The sequence below is a fragment of the Dipteris shenzhenensis genome, chromosome 9 (genome assembly GCF_047967505.1).
Source record: "Dipteris shenzhenensis isolate YYH24624 ecotype China chromosome 9, Dip_SZ_1.0, whole genome shotgun sequence".
NCBI lineage: Eukaryota > Viridiplantae > Streptophyta > Polypodiopsida > Gleicheniales > Dipteridaceae > Dipteris > Dipteris shenzhenensis.
In genome coordinates, this window is record NC_141604.1 from 37,206,078 (window position 1) to 37,219,386 (window position 13,309).

Genomic DNA, 13,309 nt, shown 5'->3' on the forward strand with positions numbered 1-13,309 from the left:
GAAACACCCCAAGTAGAGCCACAATAGCTCCAATGGTCTACTAGGGAAAGCAGACCTCTAGCTAGATTGACATATGTTCAGAAAGGCAAAGCAGGTTAAAACAACCAACTATGCTCCTATGACTACCATCATGGCTACAAAAGAGCCAATGTACTTCAGAATGGCAAACTGCTATGAATGAAGAAATGGATGCTTTGTATAAGAATAATACTTGGGAATTATGCGAAAAGAAGGCCATAACAAACAAATGGGTATACAAAGTGAAGTACAATCCAGATGGCAATATTCAAAGATACAAAGCTAGACAAGTTGCAAAAGGATTTGCACAACAATATGGTCAGGATTATGATGAGACTTATGCTCTAGTAGCAAAGATGGATCCCATACGGTTCTTGAGATCACTAGCGACACTCAACAGATGGAATGTGTATCAGCTAGATGTCAAGAATGCATTTCCCAATGGCTACCTAGACAAGGAAGTCTACATGCAACAACCAGCAGGATATGTTGAACCAGGAAAAGAGAATTAGGTTTGCCATCTTAAGAGGAGTCTCTACGACTTAAAGCAAGTAGCCAGAAGTTGGTACAGCAAAATCAACAAGTATTTTATTGATATGGGATACATGAAGTCCAATGCAGATCATAGTCTCTACTACGAAGTTCAAGGGGAAGACGTTACTATTGCACTTTTGTACGTAGATGATCTGATTGTGACCGGAAGCAAGGATACTTTCATCAGAAAGCTAAAACAAGACTTATCTGTAGAGTTCGACATGAAAGATCTTGGACTTATGCACTATTGTCTTGGTCTGAGTTCTTATGCACTATTGTCTTGGTATTGAGTTCTAAAGAGATTCAGACAGGACCTTTATGACAACTCAAAAATGTTGACAGTCTCCTAAAGAAGTTTCATATGGCAGATTGCAAGATTGTAGCCACACCCATGGAACAGAGTTTGAAACTTACAAAAGATTCAGAAAAACCTACAATCAATGAGAATTACTACATGCAGCTCGTCAGATCTCTTATATATCTGACTATCACATGGCCAGATATTTGTTATGCAATAAGAGGGCAGTAAGTTCACTAGCACAGTTTATGGCAAATCCAAAACAGTCTCACTGGAATGCAGCCAAAAGAGTCTTGAGATACATCAAAGGTACATGACAATTTAGAATAGAATACAAAGGAAGTCATCCAAGGTTGCCTACATACTATGACAATGACTATGCTGGAGATCATGAGACTAGGAGATCCACACAAGGATATGCATTTTTCCTTGGTCAAGGTGCTATATCATGGTTGTCAAACAAACAACCAACTGTTTCTTTGTCTTCGACTGAAGCAGAATATAGGGCACTCACTATAGGTGCATGTGAGGCTATATGGCTCAGAAGACTATTTTCAGAAATAGATTACTTTGATGAATCAAAGCCAACAACAATATAGTATGATAACCAATCGGCTCAAGCATTGGCCAAGAATCTAGTATACCACTCCAGGATAAAGCACATTAATATCAGAGAGAACTTCATCAGAGAAAGAGTGTTACTTAGTGACATCACACTGTAGCATTGTGATAGCACAAAGAGAATGTTGCAAACATCTTTACCAAACCACTTGATAAAGAGCTTTTCGAGAAACACCGACAAGCTCTTGGTTTGACGCAGAGGAAGGACATTCCCATTAAAGGGGTGTGATCGAATGTAATGCTCAGTCCTTCTTCAATTCCCCAGAATTATCATCTCGAGGGAAGGCCTACTTCATGATTTTGGTCTTGAGGGAAGGTGTTAAGAGACCACACTCAACATTATGTGATCATATGTGCATAGCACTAACCCAATAGAGTGTTATAAAGGAAAGGGTTAGATGCCCTAATCCTAACCCTGAATGGGTTTGTGTATATTCTACATTTTAAACTAAATCTAGTGTACAGTTAGTCATTTGTGGTGTGCTCTCTAACTATGCCCTCTCTCCTCATCTCCACTCTTCTCCTCTCCCCTCTTCATATTTTGTCACCTCTTCCTAAGAAGATTCAACTACCATAGAGTTTGCAACCTCACCAATGAGATCCCCTACAAAATTCACAGTCGTCACCCTCTCCTCAAGTGGATATAAGCTTCTTCACTACAGACCAAATTTCCTCTTAGGAATCCAACTTGCATGTTCTACATGCAAGTTCTACATACGATTCCTACATGCAGTTTCTACATGCAACTCCTACATGCATCTCCTAACATGCAACTTCTACATGCAACTCCTACATGCATGTTCTACATGCAACTCCTACGTGCAATTCCTACATTTATGTTTTACATGCAAGTTCTATATGCAACTCCTACATGCAACTTCTAGATGCGTTAGGTGAGATTTGGGGTCTTCAAAGGGCCTCGTAAGGAATGGATTAGCAAAAGATTAGTCTCCTTAATACAATCCTATGTGTAGGGGTCATAAAGGAGGACAAGGTGGTTTTAGAAGACTATACATGGTTTTGCCTTTGCATTTATGCTCGAGGATCCACCAAATGAAGAAGTGGGGATATTTTATATTTCACGTGGCAGGGAGAAGTGTCACCATTGGCTTGGTGGCCTAGTGGTCAAGGCTCTTTAATGTACAGGAGGTTGTGGGTTCCATTCCCCATAGGCGCGCCAGTCATATATTAACTTTTCAGTAGGTGCATTAGGTGGGTGGGGGTGGGTTGTGCCATGTGGTAACCATGTAGGGCTACTCACTATTTTGGTCCTTACTTTGGGAAACGTAGTGCCACATGTCACTCTCGTGGGATTTTCTCCTTCCTCCCACTTGCAAGTCCACTTGCCATGCATTGAATGCCTTTTTTGGACCTTTGTAGGGGCAAATTTGAAATTTTTGGTGCTCAAGGACACGTGGAAGCACACGCTTCTTCCTCCCCCAACTTGGTGGTTTTCTCCTCAAAATCCATGGTTTTCTTTCACCACAAACCATGGGTTTTTCAATTGAAACCACCTATTTCCTTGGGCATTTATTATGGACATGCCACCTCAACATGGCATTGCCCCACAAAAAGGAGCATTCCCATTGGTATACCTCAAATCCTTCACTAACCCCTTGGAATTAGAAACACTAATTTGGGGCCCTTTGGAGACCCCAATTCTCCTCCAATGCAAGTTCTACATGTAGAGAGAGAATGTCTTACAATTCCTACAAGCAGAGAGAGAAGCTCTCAAACTTGTATAAATACCCCATAATGGAATGAAGCCCACACTCTGTGAGGCATTGTGTTGAGTTCTACTTTGGTGTTCCAAGCAATTGCCTCGAAGTGTCCATGCTTCCTTTCACATATGCATTATGAGGTTCTAGTGGTCAATAAATATGTATGATGGCTTGTTGTAGCCTAATTGATCCATAAGGCCTCAATTCATATTTCAATTAGAGATGTTGGCTCAAGCATGGAAAGCATACATTGGTTAGGTGAAGAAGCATTGTGGTCATAGAGGTTGATGCAATTTACACCTTTGATCAAGAATTTCAAGGTAGTAAAGAGTTGTAGGGTTAAGAAAAGCTCGCAAAAGGTAAGAAAAGGGAGAGCTTAACTCCTCTAAGATCAAGGCGGGTAATGTACATAAGGCTAGTCTAAAAGTTCACAAGTTGCAAGGGTCATCGAAAGTGGGAGAGAAGTATTGTGAAAGGAATGCTTTGGAAGTAAGGCAAAACATAGATCTAAGAAAGGGAGAGAAGGGGGAGAGGAGAAGAGAGTGGAAGAGTGCACAAGTGGAAGGGAAGAATAGAAGACGAGAGATTGCATGCTATCATAAAATAAGGATATTTCTAGCATGCATAGATTTATCTTAGATAGTCAATGGCATAAGGACATAAGCTTGTATTTTCTTCAAAGTAACTTTCCATTTATTGGCATAGTACCAAAGCCAAGTTTTTTTTGTAGTAATTCACATTAATCAAGTAGGCCTTCGTTAAAGTCAAGAATATACTTGATTAAAGAGAGACTAACCTAGCCTAGCCTAATCTAACCTGACTTCTAATATAATCCAACTTAGCCTAACCTAACATACCCAAGGTGACCAACCTAACAAAGCACAAGGAGAGGAGAAGGGAGAGGGGCAACAAAGAGGGAGAGGGCCAAGGAGAACGGGGTACAAGGGGAAGAGAGGGAAGGGTGTCGAGGGGAAGGGAGAAGGGAAGAGGAGGGAAGACGGGCGACATGAGGCGAGGGAGGCAAGAGCAAGAGGGATGGGGACAAGGGAAGGAGAGGGGAGAGGAGAGGTGATGAGGGGGCAAGCAAGACGAGGTTGGCAGAAGCGAGAGTTGAAGAGAGGCGATGCCAAGGGGAACAAAGATATATAAGGAGAGAGGAGCAAGCAAGGGGGAGGCAAAGGGAAAGTAGTAGAGTCGATAGGCCAAGGGGGAGGCAAACATTGAGCCGGTTAAATTTTCTTTTATTCTTTTTTTTTTTTTGGGGGGGGGGGGGGGAACAATTTACAGTTCGATTGAGACAGCTCAGTGGACTTCGAAAATTCATTTGGTATTGTTGGGTTTGAGATTACATCCAATCAACTGTTAAGAATTCTCATGTGTATTTTCTCTAAGAATTCTTTTTTGGATGAAAACACTTAAAACAACTCTGTACATTTTTACATGCTATACATTCATAAGATCCAATCTTACAAATTCAAAAAAGCACATGAAAAGGGGGGGGACACTTCAATTAATTTCTTTGTTCTTACGTACCTTGTTAAGACTAGATCTTACAAATTTAATCTTTTTACAAAAGAAGCGGAAGAACAAAAAGACCCGAAAGTTAACTTTGTTCCCCATTAACTAAATTAACCAGGTTTACATTCTTCATGAGAGACATAACCACCCAAATCTCTTTAAAGCTTTTACTCATCCTATCAACCCACGTCCTATGACTGTAGACCCCAAAAGAGCTGCAAGCAAAGATACACGCATGAGCCACAGTCATAGATCACCATCAGGATGGCTTCCACAATAAACAATTAAAGCGTTAGAGCTACAAGATTAACCAAACACTTCCAAGTTTCTTTTCTCGCTGATAAGTTACTTAAAGAAAACCTCACCAACTTTTCAAGTCCTCACTGTAAAATTTGTGTCCCATATTAAAAAAATGTAGTCGTATCTGACATATCTGTTGACAAGTAACAAATTTCCATTTCTCTTTCTACTAAATTTATCCAAAGTCTGCATCTTTTGTGGCAGATCTTTCAGATATGAACCAAACCCCGAATCTATGCATGCTATGCCATTTCTAGGACCTGCCTAACCTGAATTAACATGGACAAGCACAGCGGACACTACAGCTGTGCCAGTTCTTTACGCACTAGCTTCCACAGCCATTTCCTCACTTTCAACCCCGTTGGAGATATTGTCAACATCCATCTCTTCTGTTGGAGCTTTCTGGAAGAGGAAAGTTAAATAAGAACATTAGAACTTGAAATATGAAAATGGAACTATGACAATAGAGAAGCAGAACAGAATTTAGTTAAAAACCAACCTTGGTTTCCAATGCTTCCAATTTGCTGAGACGGGTAAACATGTTTCCATACATCTTTGCCTCTTTTTTATTGTACTCACTTTGTCTTTTCTTAAGAGTCCGGTACTCCAATTTCACATCTCTGAAAATATGCCAACAAGAAGGAAATCAGAAAAATATCCTGATTGCAATAGCACCACTAAAGCATCAAAGAATATTACTCACTTTATTGAAACCCTTCCCCCACCCTCACTAATTAAATGGGACCAGCTAGTTTACATCTACCTCTTGAAGTTTCAGAAAACAAATCAAAAAACCAGAAAGATTGATAATTGGCTGCAGAGTGTCAAAAGACAGTTCCCATCACTACCTATTGTCAGGATCAATTTCCAAAGCTTTCTTAATATCTAGCTCTGCAAGATCAAGATCAGCTGTTTCAATGTAAGCTTGAGCTCTTCTGTACAAAGCTTTAACATTTTGTGATTCCAGATCTAACACCTGCATAGAGATGAGAAAAGGTACCAATCAATCAGAAACATAAAATCAGAGGCATGATTTCTAAACCACATGCTGTGCTTGACAAATTAGACTATTGCATTTTATACTCTTGGACAAAAATGATTTTTTGCTCTCCTTCCCGTCTTTATGCGTTTTTTACCACGAGGATTCTCTATGGCTAATTTGACATTCACAATATGTGCCGAAAACAAGCACGGCTAGGAGGCCCTACAACTCTTGTTAATGCAGGCAGATGGCTTTGAAATCCTTGTTTTAGATGCTGTGTCTATATGCAGAATGTGGTTTCACATGAATGCCATCATTCCAGTCGTGCCCTGAATTCAGTATGTTTCACATGTAGAATGTGTTTCCAACTGAAATGCCATAATTCCAGGGTGTTCCCTGAATTCTGTGTACCGCAAGGAGACCCTGCAATGTTGGGTCAAATGCACACGAGCCAACAAGAGACCCAATTGTTTGGTTCAAAGCACAGCTGGGAGAAATAAAGAACAGGAACGTGGTCAAAAACTTCACCTTTGTGCATAACTTTGCAGCTTCCTTGAAATCCTTCAACTTCAATTTGCAAGCTGCATTATTCAAATAGCAAAAAATTTTAACAGCCTTGGCCTGCTTTTTCTGCTCGTCTGAAAAGGAGCTGTCGTATTCGATGTACTTGGCTGCCTGGGGTAGGAAAGGTTATATTCAAGTCAGATGGGATTCATGTTTCTTTTTTTTAAATGCCACTTTACTCAATTCCTATCAAAGGTGTTCAAAGGCATACCTTTTCATATTTTTTAGCAGCTCGACCATATTTTCCAATCTTGTACAGAGCATTTCCATCTTCCTTTTTCTTTCCAGCAGCTTCAATTTTTTCAAGAGTGTCCATATCCCAAGATTCCTTCTCCTGTTCAGAACACAGCGTTTACGAAGATTCAGGAAAATAATCTGAGGAATACAATTTGAAGGGAGAGGAGAGGCAAACTTTAAAAAGACCACATTGACTTCCAGACAGATTCAGATTGTCATAAATTGCAATAAGTAGTCGCATGCTCCTAAATGTACAACTAGAGCTCCCATTTAAGAACTATTCCATAGAAACAACCCACCCCCTCCCAAAAAGGGATTAGATAAAATTCGGCTCTGAAGTCTGGTCCTGTTTTTACCCTTGTTACTGAGAAGATATTCATTCAAAATAAGAAATGCTGCATTCCATCATGGCAAAACATCCTGTTGCGTCCCTAATAAAACAGAATTCTTCAACTCAGTGACCATATGCTCAGACTTCTTTACATTATATATGCACACTTGACAACCACTCACAAGTAGGGTACGCATGCAAGAGACAGCCTGTAATACATGACCTTCTTGAAATCAACAAGCTCGACTTCATATGTGACCGTAGAGTTGGGAGGAACTACTGCCAGCTCCCGTTTCTTCTCTGTTTCACCAAAAGCATACTCGGGAGGGATAGTAACAAGAGCAACTTCACCCTTGTGCATCGTGGCCACAGCCTTGTCCAACCCAGATATAACTTGCTCTGTAAAGCAGTGCTTTCACATCAGATCAATAAAGATGGAAGGCACACAACACAGCACCTTATCATGACATGGTCAGCCAACGTTTAGAACACAGCACCTTCAGGAATAAATTAATCAAGAATTGCAGTACATACCTTCATCCGTAATGAATTCATAAAGTCCAGAATCCCCAAATCCTTCTTTCTCAAAAACTGTCCCATCAGCAAGCTTTGCCGTGTACCTAACTGCAGTACAAGCATAGAAGTCCAGAAAGTTAGATTGATTCTTTTCCAAACAGGCTCAACGACCTACCAAGAACCCCTGCTGGAACCGAGAATATGTGATCACAGAAAAACGCTGAACTCTACCAAATTACCAGGGGCTGCAAGAAAGGAAATCAATCAATGCCCACAGAAGGTAGCTTACTTTGAGCATGTGTTCCATCGTTGGGTTTCTCATACCCTTCTCCAGGCGTAAGTACTTTTTTAACAACTTTTTTGTCATGTGTCACTGTCTCAACAGACTTCCAGGATACTAATTCCATCTCAATTGACAGAGTAGCATTGGGAGGAACTGCTCCATGTTGGCCCTTAACCTCTATGCCATTTTGCCCGAATCCATCTAAAAGAAGGCAAAAATAGTTAACAATCATAATAAACGTTGAAATTCTCTAAAGCATTGTTGCTGATGTGATTACCAGAACTTCATTTTTAGTTCACAGACACCCCTAGAAGCATATGACATGAAATTACATTGAGGTTTAACAGTCAGTAGTACTTTCTCTCCTTTCTTCATAGTCTTCACTGCCTTGGCGATGGCCGGACAGAAATATCCTGCAGCCCAAATTCCAATCATCAAGAAACGTACTAAAAAAGACACCAAGAAAAATTTTTGTACGCTCTCTTTTGAAATATGCTCATACCATCCTTCACGTAAAACTCTACGCCCTCATCAGGAGTTCGAAGGACCTCCGATCCATCCTCTAGTTTTGCAACAAACTTGACTGCACAAAGACGCTGATAGTCAGGCCTTTGTTCCTGAAAAAAACAGTAAAGTAGGGGAAAATTATCAGGGTCGCCACGTACCAGTAACTTCATCAGCATCTTTCGGGTTCTGCCACTTCTCTCCCTCCGAAAGTATCTTCTTGAAAACGCCACCATCCTTGCAGATGTCCTTTACACTAGCCCAAGATATCAACTCAACATCAAAAGTGAGGGTGGCCTTGGGCGGAATGGAGGGAGGTGCACCAGCTTCTCCATAAGCAAGCTCAGGCGGGATGGTGAAAATAGCCTGCTCCCCTTTCTTCATGGTGGCTATACCTTGATCCCATCCCTTGATCACTTGACCTGAATTAATAGATATAAATTGGAATTGTTAAAAGCTATGCCGGCCCAATACTTTGACATGTTGCATGGACATTCCCTACTTTTCAAGCTGAACACACACCTTGCCCGAGCTTGAAACTGAAGGGTTCCCCACGATCCCTACTGGAATCAAACTTAGTGCCATCCTCCAAAGTCCCAGTGTAATGCACTGCCAGCAAAAAGCGATAGTCAAAGAGGCAGAAAGAGGAGCAGATCGCCCACGAGAGAAGAACCGAGAGCCATTACAAAGCGAGCATACCTTTGACCTCATCGCCAGGTTCAGGGGTAGCCCAGTCTTGGCCAGCTTTGACGAGCTTCTTCTTAAGGCCAGAGGAACCGATGGGCTTCTCTTCGCCGACCTTCTGGGGGCCGGCGGAGGAGGAGGAGGGGGGAGGGGGGTCGAGGTCATCGCCCACGTCGTCATCGTCGACATCAGGGGCGTCAGGGATATCGAAGTCGTCCGCCATGGATGTAGGTGCAAAGCAAAGGTGAGATCTTTGGAGCTAAGGAGAAGGGAAGGTTGAAGGTGGAAAGGTGATGGCCGAGAACTCAAGCAACTTTGAGAATGCCCAAAATTAAAAGCACAAAAGTGCTCCTCCCATTCCCCCATAAGGGCTCTCTCTACTAGAATCTTCCACCCACAACACACAATCATCATTATAATTTATTATGCCGTTGTCCTTTTTAGTATCTCGATACATCGCCCTTAAGAGCCTCTTCACGCTCTGCTCGAGCAGGGGCCTAGGCAGCAACGAAGTTTTCGCTCCAAAATTGCAAGACATGGACCTAATTCGAAATCTCACATCCAACTCGGTTTGCAACCTGCCTAATTTGCGTGAATAAGCTCTAAATGAACAAACTATAAACATGTGTGTCTATATAGATTTATATAGGTTGATGGCTAATGCTACATAATAGGGTAATAGAGATTTCGCAGGTTGGTTATACACTAAGCAAAGGACGCCCACTTCTATGCAAATTGACCCATCAGAGAAAATTACCAAGGTGGTGTGCAACCAACTAGAGGACAAGTACCGTTTACAAGAAGCATTGAATGCTCTCCCCACCCTCTTTTCATCCTGAATTAGCAGGGGAGCTCCCCTGCCCCATTTTGTCTGCAAGGATTAAGAGCCAATCGCAAGCATCTTGCAAGGGTGATTATGGGGGTTGTAGGGGTGGCAGCGTGAGCAAGGTCAAACTCTCTCAGACCTCATATGGCAGTGTGTAAGATACCACGAAGTTTGTCATCCTGTGCTCCTCACCATGAGCTAGGCGCATGTTGCGCAAGGGGTGGTGGTGTGTAATCGCCCTCAATGCTAATGGCCACTACTCATTGTCTTTGCATAATGGTCTCTTCCCCCCCTTTCCTAATGGAGACAAAATGCCAATCTATTGGTAGGCTAGGGTTAGAAGACACGCTAAAATGAGGGTTGGAAAGAGAGAGAGAGAGAGAGAGAGAGAGACCATCCATGTCTTTGGCACTCTTTAATAACCTAAAATCTTGATATGCATGCTCTATGTTGGAACTAGAGGTAGGATCCTATCTAGGCCAATGGCTCCTTTTAATATTTTTTGAGCATATGTCCTAGTATTCCACATCAAGGCATACTTGATGATGAATATGTAGCATTAAGGGAGGATAAAACAATGAAATTCCCTAGCAAGACCTTTGAAAAGGCTTTGCATGAACAATCAATGAACACAATCTAGGCATGGATGAAGCACCAACAACCAAATCACGCCACACAATAAAAATGCACAAATGAATACCTACATATTCAATTCATTTTATCAATGAAGTAGAGAATAGAAGGCAAAATCTATATCAATGCATATCGGTGAAAATCTCATAATGCATATCCATGAAAATATTTCCATAAATGTTTTTGCATGGAGTGCCTATTATTTATCAAAACCATCAAGAAAGTAAACTAGTTACATGTACAAAGATGTTACAATCCTAAACCCTAAGAGGAAATGTATCCTCTTTTACATTCTCTCAAATAGATTTAAATCTTCTACTTCTTTGTTCTTTTTTTGCCTCTCTTGCTTGCCTTCACTTTGTGTTTAAATTTTCCTTGCTTGTGTCCTTGATCTCTTCTTCTTGCTTCATAAACCCAGTGCATTTCCTGAGGTGTGTGTCCTTCTCATCTAATCATCATTTGCATGGTCTCAATAGAATCCTTTAAAATCTCTCGATCAGACTTATCTTGATTTGAGATATCCATGTCAATGCCATCTTAGGTGCTAGGGACAAGATGTGCCCTGCCAATACCAATAGGGCCTCCCATAAACCCATGGTATTGGAGGTATGGCTGTTCCAAATTTTGTTTGGAAAAAGACAGAGAATATGTTATCCTATGCTTTTGAATCTCATTCAGAGTCATCAAATTTTGGTAATACATTTTCACTCGATGGGTCAAGTCTACCCAAATGATATTCAATCTTTGCATGACTACTAGTAGGGATTGTGAATTTCAACATCATACCATGCTAGACTTTGAGTCCTCAATTTGCAATAATGAATAATGCTACTCACTTCCACCTCTATCAAGTGCTCTTTGTTTGGAACCCATTCATGTCTATTTTGCAAGCAACCCTCATAGATTTGTCTCATCGTATATGGCTCATACCATAAAGTTGTGAACATTATAGGAATTTCCATCTCATCCCTTGCTATCTAAGCAACCTTTTCCACATGGCCAAATTGGGCCACCTTGGTCATGCAGCTCTGATTCTGAATCAAATGCCTTGCAACAAAAATAGCATCTTGAATTTTGTCTTTGGTAAGGGCTTGTCACCCTACCTACCACAATATCTTTGGGGTAAAAGGCATTCCTTAGCTTCTTACACATCTATCATCATATTTCTATCTAATGCAATTCCTTGTGACCCATCTCGTTTTGGCAAAAAAGATTCATTGTATTCAATGCTTATTCAAGTTTCTTTTCGCTTTTAAGATTCAACAAGTGCCATGATTGTCTCCAAGTTTTTACTTAACTGCACTACATATTTTTATATATTACTTAACTGCTCAACAACTTTACTTAACTGCTCAACATATTTTTGCATCATACTTTCAAGATGTGAAATAAAGGCTTACAATCCTTTATTTCATTTATGTCAATACACAACAATGATCGCCTCCATTTGTGGCTACCAGCCATGCCCTTCTAGTGCCTTCTGATGCATTGGGAGGATGGGGAAGAGTTTTCTTTCCTTGGGTGATACATTTTTGTGTGGTGACCATGGTGTCTTAGATGTTGTATTTTTTATGGTACATCTAGATGTAGCAGATGGTGGAGCTTCCTTGACAGATCCAATGAGTCATCAAACACTCTTAGCTCACAGACCTTCACACATCAAATAGTCTGCTCCAAGCACTTTGGGCAGTTGTTTGATTAGTCCGACTAGTTTGATTGTCTAACCCACACACTTGGGACTTGTACCTTTATTCCTTTTTTATCATTTACTATGGCTCACATTATATCTTATGGGTTCTTAGCCCTGGAAATTAGTTATAAGATGATTTCTACATAGTTTTTGCACATCAATTTGAGCCTCTAACTTCTAATCAAGTCCTATAGGAGTTCGCAAAGTGTAGTAGGTATGACTTTCTGACTTTGAAAGAGTCCGACTCCACAGCTAGGGATTGACTGTGGGTAAAGCATAGAGTTAGTGGTTGGTGGAGTAAACAAATAGAATGGCATCTTGGCATGTCGCATAAGAGGCAATCTAAGTAGTTATTATGGGTATCCCACTTGCAAGTGAATGTTGGAGGAGACTGTTTGAAGTATTGTATGTTTACTTTTTGTCTGGCATGGGATAGAGATGGTTTTTGATGGGGTTTTGGGAAATGATGCCCCGTATTGGGAGACCCTCTAGGATATATGTTGGCCTCTTGTGCATGTCCTTTGACAGTATGCTCTCGTTTCTCTCTCCTTCTCGACATGACTCTCTTATGGAGGCAATCTAGCCTCAATAGAGTGTGACTCTACCAACATAGATAAAAACCATACTTTGTTTTAGTAAATGTGCTAAAACTATGGCATTAGAGTGCAACTACACATAAGAAGAAGCCTGAATAAGTTATCAAAAGAGGCTGGTCAATTCCTTCAGCTTGTCATGGACATGGCATATGATTCACGCCGAGCAGTTGAAGTAAGGTTGGAGCAACTGTGACATCATGGTGATATGCCTTGTAACTCTTGTTGCCTTCATAAATTTGACTTAATTTAGGAGTACAAGGCTTCTATAAAAAAGTAGAAAAGGAGAAGACCAAAGGCAAAACAATAGGATTCTATTGTTGGAGACAATGCAGAGCTTGAGAAGCATAAAACATGCAAGATTTGTAATGAAGTGGCACATTGTTTGGATCAATTGATAATGAGAATGGGTTGGACCACTTGGTATGAGAGCTTCTTCTCCATAGTAGTTTCAAA

At 40.9% G+C, this 13,309-nt stretch overlaps 1 protein-coding gene across 1 annotated transcript; it reads right to left on the bottom strand.

Moving 5' to 3' along the window:
- Positions 1–4,862: 4,862 nt before the first annotated feature.
- On the bottom strand, positions 4,863–9,485 carry LOC147898590 (70 kDa peptidyl-prolyl isomerase-like). The gene is made up of 13 exons (XM_087378779.1): positions 9,127–9,485; positions 8,950–9,036; positions 8,589–8,849; positions 8,426–8,506; positions 8,256–8,336; positions 7,930–8,124; positions 7,659–7,748; positions 7,348–7,523; positions 6,768–6,890; positions 6,521–6,667; positions 5,859–5,986; positions 5,510–5,630; positions 4,863–5,412 (listed from the first exon to the last, which is right to left on the bottom strand). Exons 1-13 carry the CDS (start codon positions 9,332–9,334, stop codon positions 5,329–5,331), a joined length of 1,782 nt encoding a protein of 593 aa, XP_087234905.1. The 5' UTR covers positions 9,335–9,485; the 3' UTR covers positions 4,863–5,328.
- Positions 9,486–13,309: the final 3,824 nt, after the last annotated feature.